This window comes from Bos indicus, chromosome 1 (genome assembly GCF_029378745.1).
Source record: "Bos indicus isolate NIAB-ARS_2022 breed Sahiwal x Tharparkar chromosome 1, NIAB-ARS_B.indTharparkar_mat_pri_1.0, whole genome shotgun sequence".
NCBI classification, from domain to species: Eukaryota; Metazoa; Chordata; class Mammalia; order Artiodactyla; family Bovidae; genus Bos; species Bos indicus.
The window spans coordinates 113,687,154-113,713,585 of record NC_091760.1 but is presented as its reverse complement, the minus strand read 5'-3'; the positions used below and the strand labels follow the sequence as shown (position 1 = coordinate 113,713,585).

Here is a 26,432-nt window from a genome sequence, read left to right as displayed (position 1 = left end):
TTCCGCTTTGCTTCCGGCGCCCAGCGCAAGAGGGAGGGACATTAAATGTCACAAGCAGACGTTTCCGGTGACGTCACAGGACGTCGGCCCGGGAGGTCCCCGGGTTGGCTCAGGTGAAATCTGTGTTGTCCTCAGAGATATTTACCTTTATACCTTTGGAGGGAGAGGCAGCAGGAGGCTTATAGGTTTTCTTTCCGGAAGTCCAGCATGTGAGGAAACGGGTTTTGGGTTTTAGTTTATTCTCTTGGGAGTTTGCTTCCCAGTAGGCCCTGTAAATGTCGGTTGGCACAGTAAAAGAACCTGTGAGTCGAATGTTTTTCCCCCTAAAGTCTTTAAGAAATTAATTCCTTTAAAAATTTTTGAACTAGTGGCTATGGCATGAAAACAGCCTCGCACCTGTTTCAAATCAATGATTAAGTATAAGAACGTTCCTGCCTCTCTTAAAGGATTGTCGTCGTTTACTACCTTTATCTAAAGGCATAAGATGAGCCTGCTTACCCAAATTCAGTGTAGAGCACTTAGGCAATTTAAGTAAAACAGCAGTTGAAGATTCCTATGTTTAGGTGAAGCTGTCTATTGCTGATTGAGCAGGCCATTGAGTATCTTCCACGAGCTATTCTTGAAGAATCAAGTGGCTTGGCTACACAGGCTTGCAAATTTCCCTGGGACTATCCGGTTCATTTATACATACACTGATTTAAAGGTGCTGGAGATATTCACTCAACAAGACAAGTATGGCATCAACTTTCATTTGCTTGCAGTATTTAAGAGAAGATAAAGGCAAAAGAAATGTACATTGTGAGTTAAAGGAAAATGCCATATGAAGGGGTTCAGAATACTTCACTGTGGCAGAAAACATTATTTTGAACCGTAGCAATTGAATTCCTAAAATCTTTTAAATGCCTAAAAACACGGCCTCCCAGAAGAACTCAGATCTTTTTGTCATAAATCCCTTCCTTGGGAGAGTAATCAGAGAAGATGGACTAGATGGACTTTTGTCACTGGAGACTGCAAATCAGCATCACACCTAAAAAGACTTGGTAACAAAAATATCTTCCATCTATCCTCATAAAAGCACATTTATGTTTCATAAAAACCATTTGTTTTCCCATAAATAGCTTTCTCCTCCTTCCCTTCTCTAAAAGATGATACATAAGTGCCAAGTTCTAACCCCTGCCTTGAGGCACAATTCTGTGAACTCCTGTAGATATGTGATTTAATCTGTTTTGTGTGCATATGGGTGTGCTCACCTGTGTCTGACTTTTGTAACCCCATGGACTGTAGCCCACTGGGCTCCTGTGTCCATGGGGTTTTCCAGACAAGAATACTGGATTTTCACTTCCTTCACTTGCTAATCCGTCTTTTGTCAATTTAGTATGCCAAGTCCCAGAGAACTAAACATAGGAGGGTAAAGGAAAAAAAATATCCCCCACCCACCAATAGCCGTGAGATGTTATGGAAAAAGAATATAATTTTGGAATCAGGTTCTTTCTAAAGAATGAGAGAGTAAGCAGTAAATTATTACAGGTGGATGGAACATTGTGCTTGAAGAAAGACGACGGAAATGTTAGAGAGTGAGAAAATTCCACACTGAAACTTAAGAAATTGATGGTTAAGGCCAAAGTGATAGAAAGGAGCCTGGCCATAAAAGACCTTACATGTCACAGAAAGAATAATACATTTTAAATCAGGGAACTATTTTTTTGACTGCTTTGAGTAGAAAGGAATGGAGAAGGCAAGAATGTATGTAGAGAGACTTAGGCTGTGATTTTGGGGAGACAGAATGGGATGACAGAACAAGATGGAATATGGGAAGGACTGGAATTAAGAAATACTAATGAAAAAAATATGATCAAGATTTGGTAATTCACTTGGATGTGGAGAATTAGAGGAAAGGGTCAGGTGACTCCTAAGTTGAAGATTTGAAAGATGATCCAACGGAGAGGTACTGTATCCTAAAATATAAAGAACATAGGATGAGGAAGATTTTGGTGGGGGGAAGTTGGAGGGCGAGGCTTGAGTTAATATATATAATTAATAATAGTAGAGTTTGAGCACCTATGAAACATACAAATTGATGTCTAGAAAGCAGTTGGTTTTATGAGTTAAAAGTGTAGAGAGAGAAGACTGAGAGTGTATGTTTGGGGAGTTCTTAGCTAATATTAAAATTATAGGAATGGAGAGTTCAAATAAATGTACCCGTTGGGCACACCTGATACACAAGTATGTGAATTTTTCAGTATAGGAGTAGATAGTCATTGGAGATGATAGGAACAAAAGAAGAAGGAAATAGTGTGGATTGTTTGAGATAATGTTTCAAATGACACCAGAGAGCTTGCTCTCTTTCCTCAGAAGGAAGGCCATGTGAGGACAGAGGCTGTCTACAAGCCAAGAAGAGAGCTCTTACCAAGAACCAAATCAGTTAACACCTTGGTCTTTGACTTGCATCTTTGATGAAATGTTACCTTAATCAGCGAATGCTTTCCTCACTGAAATATTTGAAAACAACACTTCTTCTGTCATTATTCCTTTATTCTAATTTTTAAAAATTACATCTGGTGCCTATTTTATGTCAAAATACTTAGCATTACCTGAGATATATGCATGCTGCTGCTAAATCTCTTCAGTCGTGTTCGACTCTGTGCGACCCCATAGATGGCAGCCCGCCAGGCTCCCCCATCCCTGGGATTCTCCAGGCAAGAACACTGGAGTGTGTTGCCATTTCCTTCTCCAGCGCATGAAAGTGACACGTGAAAATGAAGTCGCTCAGTCATGTCCGACTCTTCTCGATCCCATGGACTGCAGCCCACCAGGCTCCTCCCTCCATGGGATTTTCCAGGCAAGAGTACTGGAGTGGGGTGCCATTGCCTTTTCCAGACATATATGCATATATACATATATATGTAGTGAAGCTCTGTATATGACCTGTATAAGAGCTGTATATGACCAATGTACATATATGTAGTGAAGAGCTTAATCCTATCCAAAGAGAGGCCTGACCTTTGCTCTAAACCCTTGGAATGTTATACGTGATAGAAGTGACTTTGAGGTCCTTAGATCAGCCAGATAGTAAAAATGTGATTTAGTGTAGTACCTTTGAGTTATTCATTCCATATAAGCTTGACCTCCTGAGGAGATGGAAACTGAGATCAGTCTTGTGAGAAGTCAACCATCTTTGCCCTACTCCTACATGATGAAGTCCCATTAAAGACTGCACAACAAGATTCATTCCTTATTGGCAATATTCCACGTGTGTTGTCACACATTGATGCTAGGGAAGTAGTGCTGTTCATGACTCCTCAGGGAAAGGAAAGCAGAGGCTCCATACTTAGGCCTTTTTTCTGGATTCTGCTGTATGTGCTTCTTCTCTTGGCTGATTGTGATCTGTATCCTTTCCTTGTAACATACCATAACTGTGACTATACAACTTTCAAGGAGTTCTATGAGTTCTTCTAGTGAATTATTAAAATTGATAGTGGTTTGGGGAACACCAGAACTCACACATGATGTCAGATGTGAGGAAAGTCTTTACAGCCGAAACCAACACAACATTGTAAAACAACTATACTCCCCAAGAAAAAAGGAAGTCAAAGAAGTCTCGTGTGTGCTCACAGTCTATTCACAGTATATATGTGTATATACACACACATTTTTTTTGTTTTTTTTTTGCAAAATATTACATAATTATTACATAGTTATAATCCTGTGTACCTAGAATAATTTTTAGCATGAAATAGGCATTCACTAAATATTATGATGAATACATGAATGAAAGTAGCTGAATAGTACAAGAAATTAAGAGAAAATCTATTTATTAAATTCAGTACTACAGAACTATATTGAGAAAAAAACTTCCAAACAATGCATTACCAAGCCTTTTAAAAATTGTTTTAATTAATACTGTGATATTTGCTATCTTCAAAATGGTTGCCTCTGTCAGTCATAACTCTTGGAAGTCTTTGGGATTATGTAATATGCTTTTATATTATTGGGAAATTATAGGTATTATGACTTTTCAGTTTATAGGAGTCACCACCAGGTGGTGATATTTTTATTAAGTAAACAGTTTTTGTCTTCAGCTATATCAGTCTGTGTAGAAAAGAGATAAACTATATGAAGTAGAGCATTTATTAATAATAAGAACAATATAACAATGCAAAGGTAATATATTTAAACATAGCACAAAATATCTATAAGGATATGTCCTATACCAGAACACATTTTTACAATCATAATCACATTAAAGAGTAAGCAGATTTTATACTGGTGTAGTCAAACTTTCCCCTCTCTTAACAGGGATTGATAGGAGCCGTTCATGCTTTGGCATAGGCCCCTGTAGATTTTTCTTGAGATCCACTTCCTGTTGCCTTGGAGTTTGAAGTGTTACAGGTTACCATTGTGATGCTGATTAGTCTATGGCTTGAGGGTAAATAATCCTGGTATTGTATCAATACAACAGAACTTTTAAGTGTATCCATCATATAGTTAATTCAACAACCAAAGACAATTAAATGGGAATATGCTAGTGTTTTTTTGTTTTGTATTCAGTTCCTCCGGCATAGGCCCAAGTCCAGTGAAAAGAAAATAGCACACAGGAGAGAAAGGGCTGTTACTGTCTTACAATCAAGTCCTTATGTTCATTAAACATTAATTTTTGTCATCTCCTCCTTTCCACTCAAAGTGCTGCATTTCTTCATTTTTATTATGATTCTGTTTGTAATTTCCTTGCTGGTAGAAATTATACTTTAAGCAGCAAAATCACTTTTCTGTTTTATAAAGTTATACAACTAAGTTTAATATATCAAAACCCATCTTTTACAAAGCATTATTAGAATATTCAACTTTTGCTTTTATAACAGGCATTTAACACTGTTGATTTATACTGTCAGATTAATCTGGCCATTTGTCATATATTAAATTAACCCTCAAGTTTGATCTTAAAAAATATTAAATTAACTACATTTGTAGTGAATACATCTGAATTATTTTGAAAATGATTTCTTGGTAGCAAAAAAAATAATCTAAAGATAAAACAATCTGAAGGATTATGTGAAGTAATTTAGCATTCTGATTCAACATAATGAAATGGGAGCCAAAATAAATCATTTAAAAAAATAATTCAGTCTGTAATTAATAATAAAGATATGTGAGTAAAGTGAGAGAGTACAAAGTTTAAAAATGTAGAATGTCAACTTAATAACTTTGAAAAATAAACATTTAAGTAATACATTTAATATATATTTACACAAAGATCAGAATAAAGCAATTTAAAGAAAAATCACTTCTTAATTTTTGATACGTATGTTACTATTATTCTAACAAGGTGATATCTGCATTTTTGCAATGTAACACATTTAAAAATTAATCTTGAAACATATACCTCACAATCAATAAATTATATTGAATTGTTTCTTTGCTTGAGGCACACACATCTTTGGGAAGGAAATGAAAAAGCACCTAAACTTGGAAGATAGGTGAACTAAAATTTTCTATACTTCAAGAGCAGCTAAGGAGGTTTGCCAAATCTGCAGCTTTAGAAACAGACCCTTTAATTTGGACTTAGAGGATTTTTCCTCTGCTCTACCCAGAATTTTGTTACTCTACTTGGGTGTACCTCACAGAACTTGGAGTGTTTTTTTCCTAGTTTCTGTTCAAATAAACAAAACACTTCTAGAAATGATAAGTATATATTTACAACATTTTCCAATATGTTTAAGAGCTACTTCCAATTCTACTTCTAACATACAATATATTTAAGAGCAGTCAACATACTGAAAAGATGAAAGGAGAACACTCATATTTAAGAGAGAAATAAAAAAATCAGTAAACAATTTGTACTTTATAGAAATGAAGGGAACAACTAGGTACAGACTAGGGACATGCATGTTTCAGAGTTGGAAGCTTATTTGCTATTTTATGCAGGAATGTATTTCCTAGATATCAGTATGAAGCTAAAGCAGTAACTGTAATAAGCTTGCTTTGCAAGCCACATTTAGGCAAGCCTCTTCACATATAACCCATTCCAGTACTCTTGCCTGGAAAATCCCATGGACAGAGGAGCCTGGTAGGCTACAGTCTATGGGGTCACAGAGTCGGACACGATGGAGAGACTTCTTTTTCTCTCTTTCTTTCTTCACATACAACTCAGAGTTTTGCTACATTCTTTCCATTCCCAAAATGTCATTTTCCCCCTTGCAGTAAGGGCCAACATTATGTGTCAAGACACATGCATGAGAACAATATTTTCAATGACTTTATACAATTTTCTGTTTACTCTGAGGTTGACAGATATAGGTGAAAACATTAGTAAACTAGACCAGGGTTTTGATTTAGAAAAGATTTTTAGAAATCGGATAAGAAACAGAACCTTTTAATTGCCACAGTGAGTGATCTATAAGTAACACATCAAAAGCACTTAAGTGTTTGCACTAATTTCAGCTGTTTGTGCTAAAAATAATTAAGTCTGTTAAGCTTATGTAAACCAACAAATAATAAAGAAAATCAATAAGCCTCAGAACAAAGGTGTTAGTTTAGTCATTTGAAGTTGCAGAGCCATTCTTGCCTTTATCAGGCTAAATGATCACTAGTCACCCTTGCTTTCTTCTTCTCTTTTCCGATAAGCTTTATTTAACAGCTGGATTTCCTCCTGGTAGCCAACAGTCTCTTGGCTCTGCCTTTTACTGTTCTGCCTGTGTGCCTCCACAGTGTCTGGAATGGAGATGTTGATATCACCATCGGGATTAGTTGTGGGTAAAAAGAGAGAATATGAGGCTGTTTCCCCTAAATCACAGGAAACGAATCTGTTCTCCTTCCGTGAGTAGCGTAGGGAAGGCGATCTGACCTGCGTGGAGGACTGGCTGATGTTGCTAATGATTGACACCGTGTCCAGGGCCTCTTCATTATCACAAATTTCAAGAACCTCTAAGTGTATTTTCACACTGGTGTCCGCAAATGTGGAGGCAGAATCTTCTGAGTTTGGTTCATGGCCAACACTTTTGGATCGGTAGACTTCTATTTTCTTAGAGGCTGGGGTTATTTTTTGCCCTTCTGCGCTCACCTCATAGGTAGACAGAGATAGGGTTTTCCCGGTCGGGGCTTGGAGAGACACGGTCCCCTGGAATGCACACAAGGGAATGGCCAGAGCACCTCCGGAACGCTGGGGACAAAGACAAAAATGGTTATTATTGAAAACTAGTGTCTGAGAGGGGGCCATTTCATTTTTTCATCATTTTTTTTTTTCATGATAATGGTAACGTTATTCTGGTTCAGACTCATTTCCATGGAAACCTTTTACAGATACAGGATTGAAATTCTGTCATCAAAGCTCTGTACTTAGTTTCTTCTAGGTCAAATACTACATCTAAATGAGGGCAGTCAGAAACCTACCTTTGAGGATAAGGGATCTATTTCTACAGTTGAAAGCAAAGTGTGTGTACTGTGGCCAGCAGGAGTTGGGCAGAATATAAGGATAAAATCAAATGTATGTATACACTTCGGAATTGCTTTTATATTTTTGTTACATGTTCAGTTTTGTTAAAAACTTTTCATAGGTTGAGAGAAGTGCAGACTGTGATTTGAATGCACTTTCCCTCCCTTTGTATGCCAGTAAGTAAGTAAGTGAAGTCACTCAGTCGTGTCCAACTCATTGCGACCCCATGGACTGTAGCCTACCAGGTTCATCTGTCCATGGGATTTTCCAGGCAAGAGTACTGGAGTGGGTTGCCATTTCCTTCTCCAAGGGATCTTCTAGACTCAGGGATCAAGCCCGGGTCTCCCGCATTGCAGGCAGACGCTTTAGCCTCTGAGCCACTAGGGAAGCAGAGACAGTGACAATTGTGAAACTGTGGTTCAGATTAAATATAAAGAGTATTTCAACTGCAGATTTGAGCACACAGTGCTCAAATGTGCACAGAGGAACCAAATGTCACCAGAACTGTGTGGTACAGTGTGCTTACTTTTCCACAGAGAAATCACAGTCATTAAAGTAAACCTGGTAATAGAGAACTCCCCCACACCCCTACAAAAATTTATATTACATTTTAAAGTATTAAAATTTTGGTTTTAAACTGTACTCACCACTGAGAACTGCATAAGAAATAAAGATTAATTCTTCCAATAGTGTGTAGTTTATATTATTGATTCATGCCTTCATACTTTCAATTGACTTTTTTGATTACATGTTCGTTTTAGACAAGTGACAGTGTTAGTCACTCAGTTGTGTCCAATTCTTTGCAACCCTAAGGACTATAGCCCACCAGGCTCTTCTGTCCATGGAATTCTCCCAGCAAGAATACTGAACTGGGTTGTCATTCCCTTCTCCAGGGGATCTTCCCAACCCAAACTTGGTCTCCTGCATTGCAAGCAGATTCTTGACCATCTGAGCCACAAGGGAAGCCCAGTTAGTTTCAGAAGAAGACAGTAATATGCAAACTTTTAGAGCATTGGTTCTAAAAGCTAGATCTCCAGAGCAGCATTATCAGCATCAGCTCATAACGTACAAGAAATGCTATTTTTGAGTCCGACTCCAGGCCTACTGAAATAAAAGCTCTAGGGGTGAGGTTCAAAATAATCTGTACTTAGCAAGCCCTCCAGGCAATTCTATCATGTGGGTAAGATTCACAACCCATTGCTGTAACTAAAGAAATGTCGTTAGTCCAGAAGAAGGTGGGGTAAGGGGATAGTTAGCAGACACTTTATATATATATATATAGAGAGAGAATGAGAGAGAGAGAGAGAGAGAGAGAGAGAGAGAGAGAGAGACTGGAATTACTCACTGGACCAGCTTAAATGTTTCTTTCATCAGGGGAATGGGCATGAGGGCTCATAGCATTTTGTCAGTCTAGGATGATTGCCCTTCCCAGTTTGCCTGTGGCTGTCTCAGTTCCAGCACTGAAATTCCTGCATTTAGGAAGCCTCTCAGTCTGAGGAAAATGAGGACAGTTGGTCACCCTATTTGCCATGGACCTATGAGTGGCTAGGGGAAGCCTAGAATTGGGATCCTCTATTAAGGAACAGTGTGGATTCTTATCTACTTAGGTAAAATTTTTAAGGGAGGATGCATCATGAGCTTCATTCAGGTGCCTTCATATCACACCCATTGAATTTAGGGACCAAGAAAAATACAGTCTAGGACACGTGAGACACATCACTAGTCTTTCCCAGTTAAATACTAAAGAGAAGGCTTCAATTCTGTTTATCCATAAGAGAACCTGGGGACCTAGATTTAAGGCCTTGCACCATAAAGGGACATAAACTTTGAAAATTTACACCATAAAGTTAAGTTTGCTCTTCTACTGAGGCAAAGAAACAACTTTACCAATTTTACTTGTATGACTGAAACAGGAAAGACAGAGAGACAATACCTAAGTTCAGTACTGCAGCAGAGCATCGTTAGAGTGGTGGCGACTTTGGGTAAACTTTATTTATTATGTATTCATCATTTGTTAAATATTTCTGAATACTTTCTGTAAGATTCTAAATTTTCACTACATGCATCCGAAGACCTCACAGATGACTGAGTGGGAAAGATGTGTAAAAAATAAAAATTTCAGCTTTACCTATCCTAATAGAGTAAGGAGGTGGAGATCAAGACCATCCCCAAGAAAAGAAATGCAAAAAGGAAAATGGTTGTCTGAGGAGGCCTTACAAATAGCTGAGAAAAGAAGAGAAGCTAAAGGCAAAGGAGAAAAAAAAAGATATCCCCATCTGAATGCAGAGTTTCAAAGAATAGCAAGGAGAGATAAGAAAGCCTTCCTCAGCAATCAGTACAAAGAAATAGAGGAAAACAATAGAATAGGAAAGACTCGAGATCTCCTCAAGAAAATTAGAGATACCAAGGGAACATTTTTTGCAAAGATGGGCACAATAATGGACAAGAACAGTATCAACCTAACAGAAGCAGAAGATATTAAGAAAAGGTGGCAATAATACACAGAAGAACTATATAAAAAAGATCCTAATGACCCAGATAACCACAATGGTGTGATCATGATCACTCACCTAGCACCAGAGATCTTGGAGTGCAAAGTCAAATGGGCCTTAGGAAGCATCACTACGAACAAAGATCCTGGAGGTAATGGAATTCCAGGTGAGCTATTTAAAATCCCCAAAGGTGATGCTGTTAAAGTGCTGCACTCAATATGCCAGCAAATTTGGAAAACTCAGCACTGACCACAGGACTGGAAATGGTCAGTTTTCATTCCAATCCCAAAGAAAGGCAATGCCAAAGAATGTTCAAATTACCACACAATTGCACTCATCTCACGTGCTAGCAAAGTAATGCTCAAAATTTTTCAAGCCAGGCTTCAACAGTACGTGAACCGTGAACTTCCAGATGTTCAAGCTGGATTTAGAAAAGATAGAGGAGCCAGAGTTCAAGTTGCCAACACCTGTTAGATCATCGGAAAAGGAAGAGAATTCCAGGTAAACATCTACTTCTGCTTCATTGACTACACTAAAGCCTTTGACTGTGTGGATCACAACAAACTAGAAAATTCTGAAAGAGATGGGAATACCAAACCATCTTATTTGCCTCCTGAGAAATCTACATGCTCGTCAAGAAGCAACAGTTAGAACTGTACATGCAACAATGGACTGATTCAAAATTGGGAAAGGAATATGTCAAAGCTGTATATTGTCACCCTGCTTATGTAACTTGTATGCAGAGTACATCATGTGAAATGCCAGGCTGGATGAAGCACAAGCTGGAATCAAGATTTCTGGGAGAAATATCAATAACCTCAGATAAGTGGGTGACACCACTCTAATGACAGAAAGCAAAGAAGAACTAAAGAGCCTCTTGATGAAAGTGAAAGAGGAGAGTGAAAAAGTTGGCTTAAAACTCTACATTCAAAAAACAAAGATCATGGACCATGGGATCACTGGTCCCATCACTTCATGGCAAATAGATGGGGAAACAATGGAAACAATGACAGACTATTTTCTTAGGCTCCAAAATCACTGCAGATGGTGACTTCAGCAATGAAATTAAAAGACGATTGCTCCTTGGAAGAAAAGTTATGACAAACCTAGACAGCATAATAAAAAGCAGAGACATTACCTTGCCAACAAAGGTCTGTCTAATCAAAGCTATGGTTTTTCCAGTAGTCATGTATGGATGTGAGAGTTGGATCATAAAGAAGGCCGAAGGCTGAAGAATTGATGCTTCTGAACTGTGGTGTTGAAGAAGACTCTTGTGAGTCCCTTGGACTGCAAGGAGATCAAACCAGTCCATTCTAAAGGAAATCAATCCTGAATACTCATTGGAAGGATTGATGCTGAAGCTGAAGCTCCAATACTTTGGCCACCTGATGCGAAGAGCTGACTCATTAGAAAAGACCGTGATGCTGGGAAAGACTGAAGGCAGGAGGAGGGGATCACAGAGGATGAGATGGTTGGATGGCATTACTGACTTGATGGACATAAGGTTGAATAAACTCCAGGAGATGGTGAAGGACAGGGAGGCCTGGTGTGCTTCAGTCCATAGGGTTGCAAAGAGTCAGACATGACTGAGCAACTGAACAGCAACAGTAGAGCTAGGACCTCTGCTAGATTTTATGTAGGGGTGTCATTTGAAATTGATCTTAAGAATCAAGAAAAGATTGACAGTTTTTAAAGCCTTGCTTTCTGAGTAGTAAGTTGTGAGTTTAAGGGCCAACCTAAAAACTTTCCATCCTGAGAAAAATCCAGAAACTTCTTTTCTTTTTCTAAATCAAAATTGACCAACACATTATTTAATCAGAAAATGTGGCTGTCATTTAATAATGTGAATTATATGTACAGCCTTCTTTATTCTGAGAGCTAGTTAACATGAAAGTGACCCTTCTTACATTATACTTTATCGCAAGGAAAAAAAATCCCTACATCGGTACTCTAAAAATTGTTCCTAAGTTTTCTCATTAGCATGGTACATTCTATAAACAAACTCCTATGGAGTATGCTAGTTTAAAAAAGATGGGATGAGAAAACTAAGTTGTCAGTGCCCAGAAGTATTGGCATGTCTCTTAAAAAGAATTTTCACTGTGTAATCAACAGTGTAGCTATTATTTTTATATGTAACCAACTTGCATCACTGATGAGCAGTTAATATCAAAGCAAAAGCAAATATGACATTTTTTGTATCTGATTTTATACATCTAAATACTGCAGATTTCAATAGCTCCTCCATGCTAACCTTATTTTTGAATGAGAAAACAAGCTTTATTGAGTTATCAAATGACAACTCATTAAAACTGGCATTTAAGAGGTGCATAGTGCCAGAGTTTAGCTAAGTATGAAGACTGGTTATTCTGAAATAGTACAGAGTCCCCAGTTATCGAAATTATTTTGTGAAATATTCCAAAGGCTATGATTGAGAGTTACAGAAGTAAAAACACAGAGGCAGATTATAAAGAAATATATCTGAGCATACTTTATACTCATAATTCAAAGTTGGAAGGTTAGTTTCAGGAAAATCATACTGTTACTTTAAGCTAATTCAGTAATTTAAATTTTACTGGTTATGAAAGTAATATATAAGTTGTTTAGAGTTGTATATGAAGTACAAGAGTAAGGAGTTTACACCAAATTTTGCATGTCTTTAAGCAATATCATAAGAGGTTTATATAATTTTTTTCTTTTGTCTTTTATTTAAGTTAGAGAAACATTGCTCTAAGTGAGAGAAAATGGAACTTGAACTAATGGAGCAATAATAGAGATTCAAGGAGGGAGCTGAAAGAATTTGAATAGAACAGCAGGATTTTCCACCTCTTTTAGGATATGGAAAGTGAAAGTGAAAGTGGCTTGGTCACGTCGGACTCTTTGCAACCCCATGGACTATACAGTTCATGGAATTCTCCAGGCCAGAATACTGGAGTGGGTAGCCTTTCCCTTCTCCAGGGGATCTCCCCAACCTGGGGACCTGGGGATTGGACCCAGGTCTCCTGCATTGCAGGCAGATTCTTTACCAGCTGAACCACAAGGGAAGCCCAAGGATATGGAAGGAGGACTATGGTTATGGAAGAAGGACTCAAATGGAGACAGATTAGAAGTAGGAGAACAGATAGATTTGTATACTGGGACTTGGCTAGCTGGTAGGTCTATAGTAATGGAATGAAGAGACTCTCTTAAGAGCCCATAAAATGCAGAGTACCGAAGCTTATAAACAATTGGATTTCCCTGTGATTAGCTGTATAATAGACCCAGGCTGGACTATTACGAAAATATGGAAAAGCAGCACCTAACCTAGGTGAAGTGAGGGAAAAGGAGGCCTGAAAAAAAAGTTCAAAATAAATAGGAGACAGAAGAAACAATGGTTCCATATGGGAAAACTCTATGTTTAAATATGACAATTTTCTTTTACTTTATTGATTTAATACAATTTAATAAAAATTCCAATGGAATACCAATGGACTTTTATTTTAGAGCATGAAAAATTTCTTCTAAGATTTATTTCAAAGAGTAAATGCTTATGGATAACCAAGAAATTTGAAAGCAGACTAATGAGGGGACTTTGCAAACATGATATGAAGCTATGTAATTAATACAAGATGTTAATGGCAAGATTTGATCAAGCAAGTCTGAGTCAAGAAACCAGGCATAGTATGTCACGAAGATGGCATTTCAAAATAAGGATTCAAGTGGGCCTTTACATATTATTGGCTATTCACTACAAAATGAAATCAGACTCCCTTTTCAATATGCAAAAATTATTTCTTGAATCTTAGTAATTCTTTAAAAATCTGAGTGAAGAAGATCTTTGCAAATCTGGAATGAAAATTAGAAATGACAAAGTCCAAGATGGACAGGTTTGATTGCAGAATAATTAAAAATGTGTAGGGGGCCTCCCTGGTGGTCCAGTCACTAAGACTCCAGACTCCCAATGCAGGGGGCTGAAGTTTGATCCCTGGTCAGAGAACTAGATCCCACATGCTGCAATTAGAACCCAGTGCAGCCAAATAAATAATAAATATATATATTTCAAAATGTCTGTGTAGAAGTATATGCTGAAAGCAATGGTAAAGACAATTGGTAGTCTTGGAGACAATATTTTTGTAGCACATAGAAGATAAAATTTGATAGTCATAAATATGACCTTATTTGGAAATAGAATCTTTGTTGCTGTTGTTTAGTTGCTAAGTGCCGTCTGACTCTTTTGCGACCCCATAGACTGTAGCCAGCCAAGCTCCTCTGTCCGTGGGATTCCCCAAGCGAGAATACTGGAGTGGGTGGCCATTCCCTTCTCCAGGGGATCTTCCCCACCCAGCGATTGAACCTGTGTCTCCTGCATCACAAGCGGATCCTTTACCAGTGAGCCACCAGGGAAGCCTAGCATCATTGTAGATGTTCTCAAATTAGGATGAAGTCATACTGGATTAGAGTAAACCTTAATCCCAAGATTTTGGATATAGATTCACATAAAGAAGGTGAACATGTAAAGGATACAGCATTTGGAGTTATGCTGTCATAAACCAAGGCTCCTCTAGAGCCTCAGAGGAGCATAAAAACATGTGTCAATAGATTTCTGTTGTTTTAAGCTATCTAAGTTTGTGATAACTTGTTACAGCTGCCCTAGAAAACTAATACAATATTTTATGCAAAGAAGCACAAAAATAAATATGCATATAAATGTTTTGCTAAGTTGTACAACTGCCTATTGCCTATGGAGACTGGAACTGTTACAAGTCTGTCAAATCCACATAGAATGTAATCTCCTCAAGGGAAAGGAACATTTCCTTGTTGATCTTAATTTTCTCTGCTATCTCTAACAGTGGCTAGCACATGACAACCCCTCAAAAAATATTTGTTGAGTGAATAAATGTTTCCATGAATGAATGAATCCACAGCATTGACTTTGTAGAGTTTTTAGATTCCATATCTTTTCTTTCTTTTTATTAAATTGAAGTATGGTTGATTTACAATGTTAATTTCTGCTGTACAGCAAAGTGGTTCATATATATATACATAACATCCTTTTAAAAATTCTTTCCTATTATGGCTTATCATAGCATATGGAATATAGTTCCTTGTCCTATACAGTAGTGCTTTGTTTATCTTGACTTTCTAAAGCACAAAACATAAGATCAACTTTTAAAAATTCAGATTTCCTTTGCTATCTGAAAGTAGAGCATTCCTATGAACGCTTTCATAAGCTGAAGTGGTGTAAAGTGAAAAAGCAGTTCCTCTAGGACACATCTTACCAATAGATACACAAAATAAACTAAGATAAAGCACAGATGCTCACAGACACAGTTCAAAGCTATGGCAGCTTGATGCTGAGATGCTGAGTATATTTTCCAGAGAAGGAGCTGAGTGGTGCCATTCCCGCAGCTCTGGGTGTGTGCTGCTCCTATAAAGGCTTGTTGCAAAACAAACACTGAATGTTATTTTCATTTTTTGCCTTTCTTATTAAAATAAAAAATCCTCTTTGGATTTCTTTCAGTTAGTGAAAAAAGGTACTAGTGTAGGTCTTTCATAAAAGTGAAGTGGAATACAGTGAATTTTCGAAAAGCAGAGGATAACTGTATTGCCATTTAAAATTTATCTATTTTTATTTTAACAGTCTTATACAATAAATAATGATAGTTAAAGTGCATCAGAAGGTCGTGTCAGACCATACTCTTTTTAAAATTCAAATAGAATATTGAGGGACTGAATTGTATGTGAAAGTTTCTTGCATGATAAAAAATGATAGATTCAGAGAACATAAACCTACTCATTTCGTAGTCTCTGCTTTCTTTTCATTTAAAAGTCTATGAATTAGCATATGCTGTCAGGATTAATGATAATCCATTATTTCTGTATTCCTGAGCGTAGGTGGCTGGGAGCTCTTTTATCTGAAAATGAAAAGCAGTCTGCTCAGAAATGCTTCAGGAGGAGCCAGCATGTCATGTAAACACATTAGCACAAATAATCTGCTGTGATCATTGATTCAGACTAACTGACCTTGAGCATAGTGAACTTTTTATTTCTTCACTGTAAGCCTCTAGGTGAATCCAGGGTGAAATTATAATATAAAAGAGTTGCTCTAAAATATCTCTCCTAACAGGTGAAGTTTCTGATGATTATCTGAGTCGTTCAATTTATGAAAGCGGTATTACAACACGTGGGATCATAGGGCTCATAAGAGACCATTTTATAAAAGGAGACCTGGCAGCCAGAGCAGTGAATCTGCCCAGGGCCACATGGGTAACAGTAGCACTGGCACCAGGACTTGGGTGGTTTAACTCTGAGTTAAATGCTCTTTCCACTTCACCATGTTGCCACTTTGAAAGAAATCTGCTTTCGCCGGAAGTGGTGGATCATGGATTTTTCTGCCCTAGAAGCTAGAATTCTATCACTAACTCACAAATAATCCAAGCGACTGACAATTTTAATCCAAATTAAAAATATATAGATGGATCTTGAGGTGATTTAGGTGAATTTTAGGCATTTCAAAGTATAGACACTGAGGAATTAAGCAGTGTATCAAAGATAGATTGGAGGAGAAGATATAGGGACACTTAAATAGCAGGGAGAGTGAAAACTTTGTAAGAAAAATAACAAACTATACTTTTAATAATTTACATTTGGAAATGTATTTAAAACTATGTGATTAATATATTTTCATATATTCAAGTTCCCAAATATTCCTTGTGTCATCTCGTCACCTTCATTTAAATCTTTAGTAAACCAAAATGAAGGAGACACATGAATTGCTCAAAGAAGAGAGTAAGAGTGAGAAAGCAGGGCCTCTATGCTCCTACTATCTGGCACAGAAAGTGTTAGGTATTTTAGCATATTCCGCCTTCAATTCTCACAGACCTTTGAGCTATAAATTAAGATTTGTCTTTATAGTGATGAAGAGTCTCACAACTGAGTACCAAATTTGGGATTGATAATCACCATAACAAATATTTACTGATCTGCCGAACATATATTAGACTTCTTACTAAAACACTTTATGTACATTTTCTCATTTAATTTTCACATCAACCTTTTTAAATAAAGACTCTCATCATCCTAATTTTATAGATGACATAACTGGATCATGGGGCAATAACTCCAGTTAAGAAATATGTGTGTGTGTTAATCACTCAGTCATGTCTGACTTTTTGTGACCCCATGGACTACAGCCCGCCAGGCTCCTCTGTCCATGGGATTCTCCAGGCAAGAATACTGGAGTGGGTTGCCATGTCCTTCTCCACTGGGTCCTCTCTGACCCAGGGATTGAACCTGGATCTCCTGCATTGCTGGCAGATTCTTTATCGTCTGAACCACCAGGGAAGCACCTGTTAGGAAATGGGATGGTCAAATCCAGATCCAGGACTATCTGTCTCAAGCACTCTGTTTTTTGCCCTTTTGCTACTTCAAGGAGTAGAGTTAGGGAATAAAATATGAGTAACACTTTACTCTCCTAATCCAGCTGGAACCTGTGATGTCTTGTGGGAACAAAGGAGATGGAGGGATTTATGCACTGTAGGAAGTGAAGGGAGTATTTAGAGATCTTTTAGAAAATCCTTTCTACACTTTACTGTAAAAGTCCATAAAACTTTATAACCATTTTCTAAATAGAATCTATGCTACAATAAAAGAATTAACATTTTTTAAATGGAAATTCCCTGGTTGTCCAGTGGTTAGGACTTGGTGCTTTCACTACCATGGGTTCAATCTCTGGTCAGGGAACTAAGATCCTGCAAGCCACATCGTGTGGCAAATAAATATATAAATAAGTAAATAACCCAATTATTTACATGTAATACTGACAAATTTTGGTGCTTATTGAAAAGAAACATACAAAACACTTGGTTTAAAAATAAATTTAAACTTAGAAAACTCAGACCATTACTATCAGGCACTTTGCACGTATCTCACAAGCATTTATGGCATAACTAGTGAAGAGCACCAGGCTCCCTGGTAATCTTCATGGAATTTTTAATGTGCTTCCATAAGTTTATTGTAAACCCACCCAAACATTGTCAAGTATAAAGTCAAATGCCATTTTCCAAACTGGAAAAAAAGAGAGAGAGAGAGAGAGAGAATGATTTCTAAGTAGGACAAGTTGGCAGGTAAGTAGGACAAGTTGGCAGGAAAATAGGAAAAATGTACTCCAGGATGAGGGAAGACAAATTGGAATTTGGAGGAAATGACGTAGCAGAGGGAAATAAGACTGAAAACAGAGGTTGGGCTTAGGGTCAAGAGCTCTGTCCACCAGGATAACAAGCTCTGACTGCATCTCATAAGCAAGAAGGGACCACTCATTTTTGTTTACAAAAAGGAAGGAAATCAAGATGTATGAAGGGCCTACTATGTAGAGGCCCTGCATTTTATACAGGCACTTTACAGGCGAAACGTAATATAATAATCCATAAGGAAGGAAAAATTATTTTCATTTTATAGATAAATGAAGTGAGAAGAAGTTAATTGACTTAGGTTAGATAGAAAGTTAAGTTTTGAGTTGTGATTTAAACTCATCCCAGAGTTCATATGCTTTCTGCTATGCTTCTTCTGGTCTAACATAACTGGGTAGCCTGTGAAAGACAGATTGGAGGAAGAAGAGTGTGGTTTTAGGGAAACCAATTAGGAAGTTTTTTAACTCATTGTGACTGAGCATGCAGATGTACAAAAGAAAAGGAGATCTGAACTTCAGTACAGGTAGTAGAAAATGCATATGTGGGATGGACTATAGGGGAATTGCAGAGGCAAAACTCTTGTGATTGTGGATGGTCCTGGGAAAATACAGCTATGGAGTCATGTATACCTACCTTTGAAATCAGCCGAGTCAGTATCTTTGTCTCATTTGCAAAATATGAAGAATAAATGAGTTAATGAATGTAAAATGATTAAGTTAAGTTAATGAATGTAAAATGTAAGCTGAGTGCCTTTCACTAAGTGCTCCAAAACTATTAGCTGTTTTGGGAGGCAAGTAAAAGGGAGGAAACCACAATGATTTTGCTAGTGTCGAGTACTAGTAGTTGAGATAAGGGCCTTAGGAGGATGTTGATAATTTAATGCTACTGTAACAGTCTTTATTTCCTAATCATTTTATAAAGGCTAGTTTTGCCCTGAAACTAAAACTAAACAGAGACAATCCCCCAAAAGAAAACTCCAGAAGATATAACATTAATATAAATGCAAACATTTTAACAAATATAAGTAAATGGAATTAAGCAATCAATAAAAAGAATTAAACTTCATGACTAAGTGAGGTTTATTTCAAATACAAAGCTAGTTTCACTACTCAGGAATAGGTTAATGTGACCCACCATATTAATAGGTTAAATAAGAAGAGTCATATAATTAAATGAGTTGATGCAGAAAAACTATTTGGTTTAGGCAGAAAATCCCAAGGAATCTATAAAAACTCCTAAAACTAATACATGAGCTAATCAACATTGCCTTCAAGTTAAACATGTAAAATCATTCTATTTCTATATACAAGCAAATGACTGTACGGACATCAAAATTGGAAATTACAATTGCTCAAAAATTGAAATACTTAACTGTTAGTCTAACAAAGCCTATATAGAATTTATATGCTGGAAAACTATATGATGCATAAAAAAAATTAAAGAAGCTCCAAATAAACGGAGAGACATATCATGTACATGGGTTGAAAGACTCATTAAATATTTCAGTTTTCCACAAATAGATATATAGATTTAATGTGCTGCTGCTGCTAAGTTGCTTCAGTTGTGTCTGACTCTGTGCGACCCCATAGATGTCAGCCCACCAGGCTCCTGCATCCCTGGAATTCTCCAGGCAAGAACACTGGAGTGGGTTGCCATTTCCTTCTCCAATGCATGAAAGTGAAAAGGGAAAATGAAGTCGCTCAGTCGTGTCCGACTCTCAGCAATCCCATGGACCGCAGCCCACCAGGCTCCTCCCTCCATGGGATTTTCCAGGCAAGAGTACTTGAGTGGGGTGCCATTGCCTTCTCCGATAGATTTAATGTAATTCCTAATAAAATATCAAGTTTTTTGCAGATACAGACATGTTTATTCTAAAGTTAATATGAAAAGACAAATGAACAGAATCATTAACTTATTCTGAAAAAAAGTTAATATAGTGAGAGCAGTCAGTCTATCTAATTTCAATGTAGCTGCAAAAATCAAGACTGTGTTATTGGTGCAGGGATAGACATGTAGATCAATGGAATAGAATACAGAACCCAGAAGTAGTAGACCCACACAAATATGCCCAACTGCTTTTTGACAAAGGTGCAAAACCAATTCCATAGACTTTTCAGCAAGTGATGCAGAAACAACTGACATCCATAGGTAAAAAAAATTACCTAGAACTAAGTTTCATATTTTATTCAAAAATTGAATCAAAATGGATCACAGACTTAAATATAAAATGTAAAACTATAAACATTTTAGTACAAACATAGGTGAAAATCTTTGAGACCTAAGGCTAGGCAAAGAGCTCTTAGATGTGGTATCAAAAGCACAATTTGTAATAGGAAAATTAATAAATTAGACCATCAAAATTAAAAACTTTCGTTCTGTGCAAATGCAGATTCTGATTCAGTAGGTCTGTGGTGGTCCGAGATTCTGTACTTAAAAAGATTTCTCAGATGATGCTGAGGCTGCTGGTCCATGGGCCACACTTTAAGCAGCAAAGGACATACACTTTATGGTTCTCAAATTATATGATTTCACAAGTGAACAGATTTTGTTATTTTCTAGTGTTAGCAGTTAAGAGAAGTAGAGGAGAGAATTCAATTTCAGTTGACAGGTTAATAGAAAGGCCCCAAGAGCCAATTTATAGCTGAATGCGATGAGAAACAAACTCTTATCTTTTCACATGCCTTTCATCTATTCTAATATTTTATTCAAATGACATCTATTATAAATGAGTAACCATCTGATGAAAAATGATCATGTTTCAGCATGAATCTTAATTTTACATTGATCTTATGACCAAAACATAAGCTTCTGAAATGAATATATCTTTGCATTTAAACTGCTTTATTTTTTATTTATGGTAATTATTCTTCTCATATTTTCAGTTCATACTTTGGGACTTTATCTGAACCCATGAGCACAATCATCACAGGCTATAAGAAATTCTGTGGGTATTCTGAATTTAACTGTGTTGTAGCTCTTGGGATTGTTGGCTAGGTTTTCCATTCTCTGGTCTAATAGAAACTGAATCTCTTGTTGTATCTCTAATAATGACATTTCGGTTTAGACATGGTGTTGTGGTCCGTTAGCGGACCGGAACCTGGTGGTCCAGAGTCGACGATAAGAAAATGAAAGAGAGAGAGAGAGAGAAAGAAAGGAAGAAAGACACAGGGCCCCAAGCTCTGATGGAGCAAAAGTGCTTTAATGATCTTTCTGTGAGTATATATAGGCTGTTGAACAAGGAATTTCTTTTGACAATGATAAAGATCAGAATACCAAACATACAGCAACTGTTACCAAGGGAACAGGGATTAACAATGGTCCTAAGGTCAGGAGACAATCCATATCTCAAGAAAGAGGATTGAGACTAAGCAGTTTTGTCATAAGGAGAATGTTTACTGAAGGAGATTCATACATGTCTCATCCTATGACCTCAGTCCTGGGAGCGGTGTGCCGTTCCACTCGTTTCTGTTGCCAGAAACTGATAAGGAACAGAGGATTTATGAGAAACAGCACATAGGAATCCTGTTAAACATTCCGTGACAACATGGTATGTATCCAAATTTATTTCCATGTGCTACCAACTCTTTCTGTTCTTCTAACAAATAGAGAATAGACTGTAATTTGAAAGAAAACATCATGATTCTAAAAGAATCAACATGCATTGATTCTATTTAGAATATACAATTTTATCAGGAATAATGAATTATAAGAAATGAAGTGGTTTTTCTCATCTAAATAATAAACACCATTCAATTGGTGTTGTATCACTTAGGGATATCCTACTAAAAACTGTTGCACAAATTTCTTTTCTCACACTTCATGAACCTGAATTAGGTCAAGAATGAATGTATATTTTCATTCGTAAGACAGTTTCAAAGGATAAATACAATTTTTTTTTAGTAAGATGACTATACTTTAGAAAATGTGTTAAAATTCATGTTGATGGTATTCATAAAAATGTAGTAGACAAAATATTTTTATCAGACTGCATAATATAGGAAAAAGAACCAAGAAACACATGGAGATAGATAGAAGATTAGGGGTATCGTGGGACAGGGATGGTGATAGGTTAAGCATAAGTGGCCACAGGGGATCTAACCAGTGCAATGAAAATGTTCTAAAACACATTGACTAGAAATCATTGACTTGTACACTTGAGAGAATTATATATTATATAAAATGTTCCTCAATTAAATTTATTTAATTAAACTATTTTCATTGGAGTATAATTGCTTTACACAGTTGTGTTAGTTTCTCCTGTACAACAAAGTGAATCAGCTATATGTATACATATATCCCCTCCCTCATAAGCTTTCCTCTTACCACCTCCCCATCCCACCCCTCATCGTTATCGCAGAGCACCAAGCTGAGTTCCCTGTGCTATATAGCAGATTCCTTGTATCTATCTATTTTACTCATATATGTCAATACTATTCTCTCAATTCGTCCTGCCCTCTCTTTCCTCCCCCACTCAAGACACAGAGATGGCCAACAGACCCTTGAAAAATTGGTCAACATCAATCATCATCAAAGAAATGCAAATCAGCACTACAATGAGGTATCATGTCACACGGTCAGAATGGCCACCATCAAAAAATCTATGAACAGTAAATGCTGGAGAGGGTGTGGAGAAAAGGGAACCTTCCTGCACTGTTGGTAGGAATGTAAATTGATACAGCCAATATGGAGAACAGTATGGAAGTTCCTTAAAAAACAAGTATTTTTAAAAGAGCATTTTCAGGAGACCCTGAAATAAACCACTGTTCTCCAATAAATAATAACTATGTGACTCTAGACAAGTAGCATATTCCCTCTAGGCCTTTATTTCATTATCCATATAAAGAGGGGGTCAAGCATATGACCCCCAAACTATCTCTTGGTTCTTGCATTTCAATATTCTTTGACTCTACTTTGGCAAAGCTAACCTCAAAGAAAGCATTTTGTTCCTTGAAAAATATCTAAGCAGAGATGCTCTTCTGAAAGAAATTGAAATATAAAAATTTCCTTTAAAAATGTGCCCCCCCAAATTAGGGATCTAAGACCCTTCAAAGACACACCCCCCTCCTTTATCAATAGGACATTGCTGTTGATGGAACACTTTTATTCTTTCAAAGTATATTCAATCTAGGCTGCCATGCTTTCTCTTCAGTGAAAATGCCTGTGGTGGGAAAATAAAGCAGCAAGGAAGAAAATGAAGCAGATTATAAGCCATTGTTTAGAAATAAACCTGTAAGGAGAGTTACGTGATGGTTATATAGTTCTAATTTAAATCTTCAACCATAGGAAATATCTATTGAACACTAGATATAGTTAAGAGACCATGTAGAATCCTACATATATGAGTATATATGTGTTTGTGTATGTGTGTATTATACATGTATGTATAATAATTTATAGTTAACTTTCTTCAATGATAAAAATAATACATTACTGTAAATTATCTTAAGAATATGCACCAAATAGCTCTCAGGTCATAGAAAATTAAGGATGACTTCCATGTGACTATAATTTTAAGAACTTTAATCCTTTTGAATAAAAGAATCATTCAACTCTACAGCCTATGTAGATATTATGAGTTACCTAAATTAATGGGAATTTCTCCTAATATTTTGCAAAATTATTTTTAGTAAAACAGTGGCAAAATTCTCTGGAAAGTTTCCTATACATCTTTATCTAGATAATCATTTGATAAATCTAATATTTATACCTTAACAAAAGACAGTGTATGTCATCAAACTCTGCTCTATCTGTGTAGCTAACTTTAGAATTACCTTCTCTATGTCTTCCTTGTATGCTTCCAGGTTAGAACTGGCCAAGACAGGGCTTGCTCAGTATTTGGAAGGTAGAGAAAAGGTAGCGACCACAACCATCTGGAATTCTTTTCACAAGCAGGCACAGAGACAGACAGAAGCAGACATACATAGCATGTGCCACCATGTCATCTGACTCCCTTGCTCCACATCTAACTTTGCTTCCTGACTCCTGGCAGTAGCTTCTGACACCAACAGTGGCTCAGATCCGCCCTTGGATACTTGGCTGTGGACCCACAGAGGCTGTGGCTTATTCATAGGAACAGTTTTTCTTAGTGAAAAATTTAGTTGTTCAGTCGTGTCTGACTCTTTGGGGCCCCATGGACTCCTGGCCCTGCCAGGCTCCTCTGTCCATGGGTTTCTCCAGGCAAGAATAGTGGAGTGAGTTGCTATTTCCTCCTCCAAGGAATCTTCCTGAGACAAGGATTAACCCGGTTCTCCTGCATTGCAGGCAAATTCTTTACAGTCTAACCCAGATCTTTCACAGGCAACAGTTTTTCATAGAACTCTATACAAATTCCCCCTTCCTATTCCTACTTGGGGACAAGACATACATGGCTTCTTAAACTGACTGATTGTTAACTGTAGATCTGAGCCTCCAACTTCTCTTCTAAACTCTTCTCTTCCCCAGATTTCCCACAATTCTAAATAAGTCTCTTATCCCATAACTATTGTGCTTCTGCTCTCCTGACTAAACCTTATCTGATCAAAATCCCATTCAATGGAAGAGAAACCCCAACCTTAATAGTTTTTAAAAAATGCAATTATTTATAATTAACTCAAAAACCAAAATATATTTATGGATGAAGGTGGTAGAATGCAGTCCAGTCACAGAATCTCTCTCATCCAGTAATAAAATGAGGGGAAAAAATAACAGCCATGAGTTCAAGCAACAACCAAATGAAGAGCTCGGCCTCATGCAGAGTAGTGACCCCAAAAAGAAACAAAGGAGATACCCACTTCCAAAAGCAGTTGTACAGAAAGAAGATGACTTGAAAATATCCTGAGAATTCTGGCTGTAAATTTTATTTTGGCAAGAAGTAGTTCTTGAAATTAGGGAGATCTGTATAGTCAAAACTAATTTTTATAATAATATGAAAGCTTTGTTTGCTATTTTCATTGTGCTGACATGTTCATTGCTAGTACAAAAGCAATGATTGCTAAAACTGCTTGCATTTTAACAAGTTTCATGGCAGTCGGCCCTAAATCTACTAGTAGGCATTGTGCCTTCCACCACCGTACATGTATGTATATGCACGCACGCACGCACGCACACACACACACACACACACACAATCCAGTATCACTTAAGAATGTCATTGATTAAGGTGAGTAGTATTATTATCCCCACTTTACAGATGAATTAACTGAATCACAGAGATGTTAAGTGTCTTTTTCAAGGCCAAACTATATTAACTGGTAGAAGTGAGATTCTAATTTGGGCAGTATGGTTCCAGAAAAAAGCTAATTTATGTTATTCATACATTCATTTACTGTGTTTTTACTGAGTATCTACTATAAGCCAGAGAGTATTCCAGGGAGGGTATAAAGTGATTTTCACCCACCCACCCATCCATCCATCCATCCATCCACCTTTCTCTCTGTATATGTGCATGGAAAACTATGGTTCTTCCTTGGTTGCATAATTTAAGGTTAGTTGTCTTTCTCTTTTTGGTACTTTTCTGTATTGCTTGAATTTATAAAATAGAATCATAAGTTATTTTTATTAAAACAATAAGGTCATTATTCTTAAGAGAAAACCTAATGTGACTCATTTCTCTTTTGAAGAAAACACAAAGAAAATTTTCAAACTTAAATTCAAAGGAGTATGAAAAGACTGCTTCATTCTTTCTTTTCACTACATGCAAAGCAATAGAATATGACATGTGGAAATTGTTTTATCAGTCTGATTTAGAAGTCAAGGTCTCCAAAACCTTTCTATTCCACACAGAAAATACTAAAGCAATTCTTTTAAAAACATTATTACAAATGATCTTTAGAAAATATTAACTAAAAAGTCTTAGTGATATTATTAGATCTCAAAGAGGAGAATGTTAGTGATGTAGTTATACATCACCCATTTGAACACTTCTCAGAAACCACTTGCTTTCAGAGGAAATGAGTCTTGTGAAAGTGGAAAGGGCATATCTGACATAGTGTTTTTATTTCTGGGAGAGAATAACATACACATATATAACAACATCAGGAATAGATTGAAATCTTTGTGCTAATAAAATCTACATGTTTTAGCCAGACACTATTCCAGGGAGGGTATAAAATGATGGAATTACTCAGACACTTAAGTTTAAACTTTTCCTGAATTTTTGTTTTATGTAAGTTATTTGTGTAGTGGGTGACAGGACAGCCATATGCACTAATGCATGTTTTTGACTTTACACGGTGAAAATTGGTGATGCTCCAAAGTCTTTAAAAAAATTTTTAGGCCAATTCATAGTGTTTTTTCTCTCTTCCCAATCAATTAAGGTTTCAGAATAAGTTGGTTATCCTAATGTGGCAGTCCTAGAAATTTGCAGTA

General features: G+C 36.9%; 1 protein-coding gene across 1 annotated transcript in view; it reads right to left on the bottom strand.

The window, feature by feature from the left end:
- Window positions 1–5,311: 5,311 nt before the first annotated feature.
- The window catches only part of GPR149 (G protein-coupled receptor 149), an 86,995-nt gene continuing 65,874 nt past the window's right edge, over window positions 5,312–26,432 (bottom strand). The window contains exon 4 of the mRNA XM_019966234.2: window positions 5,312–7,156. Within this exon, the coding sequence (XP_019821793.2) occupies window positions 6,584–7,156 (573 nt within the window). The 3' untranslated portion in view covers window positions 5,312–6,583. The remainder of the gene's footprint in view (window positions 7,157–26,432) is intronic.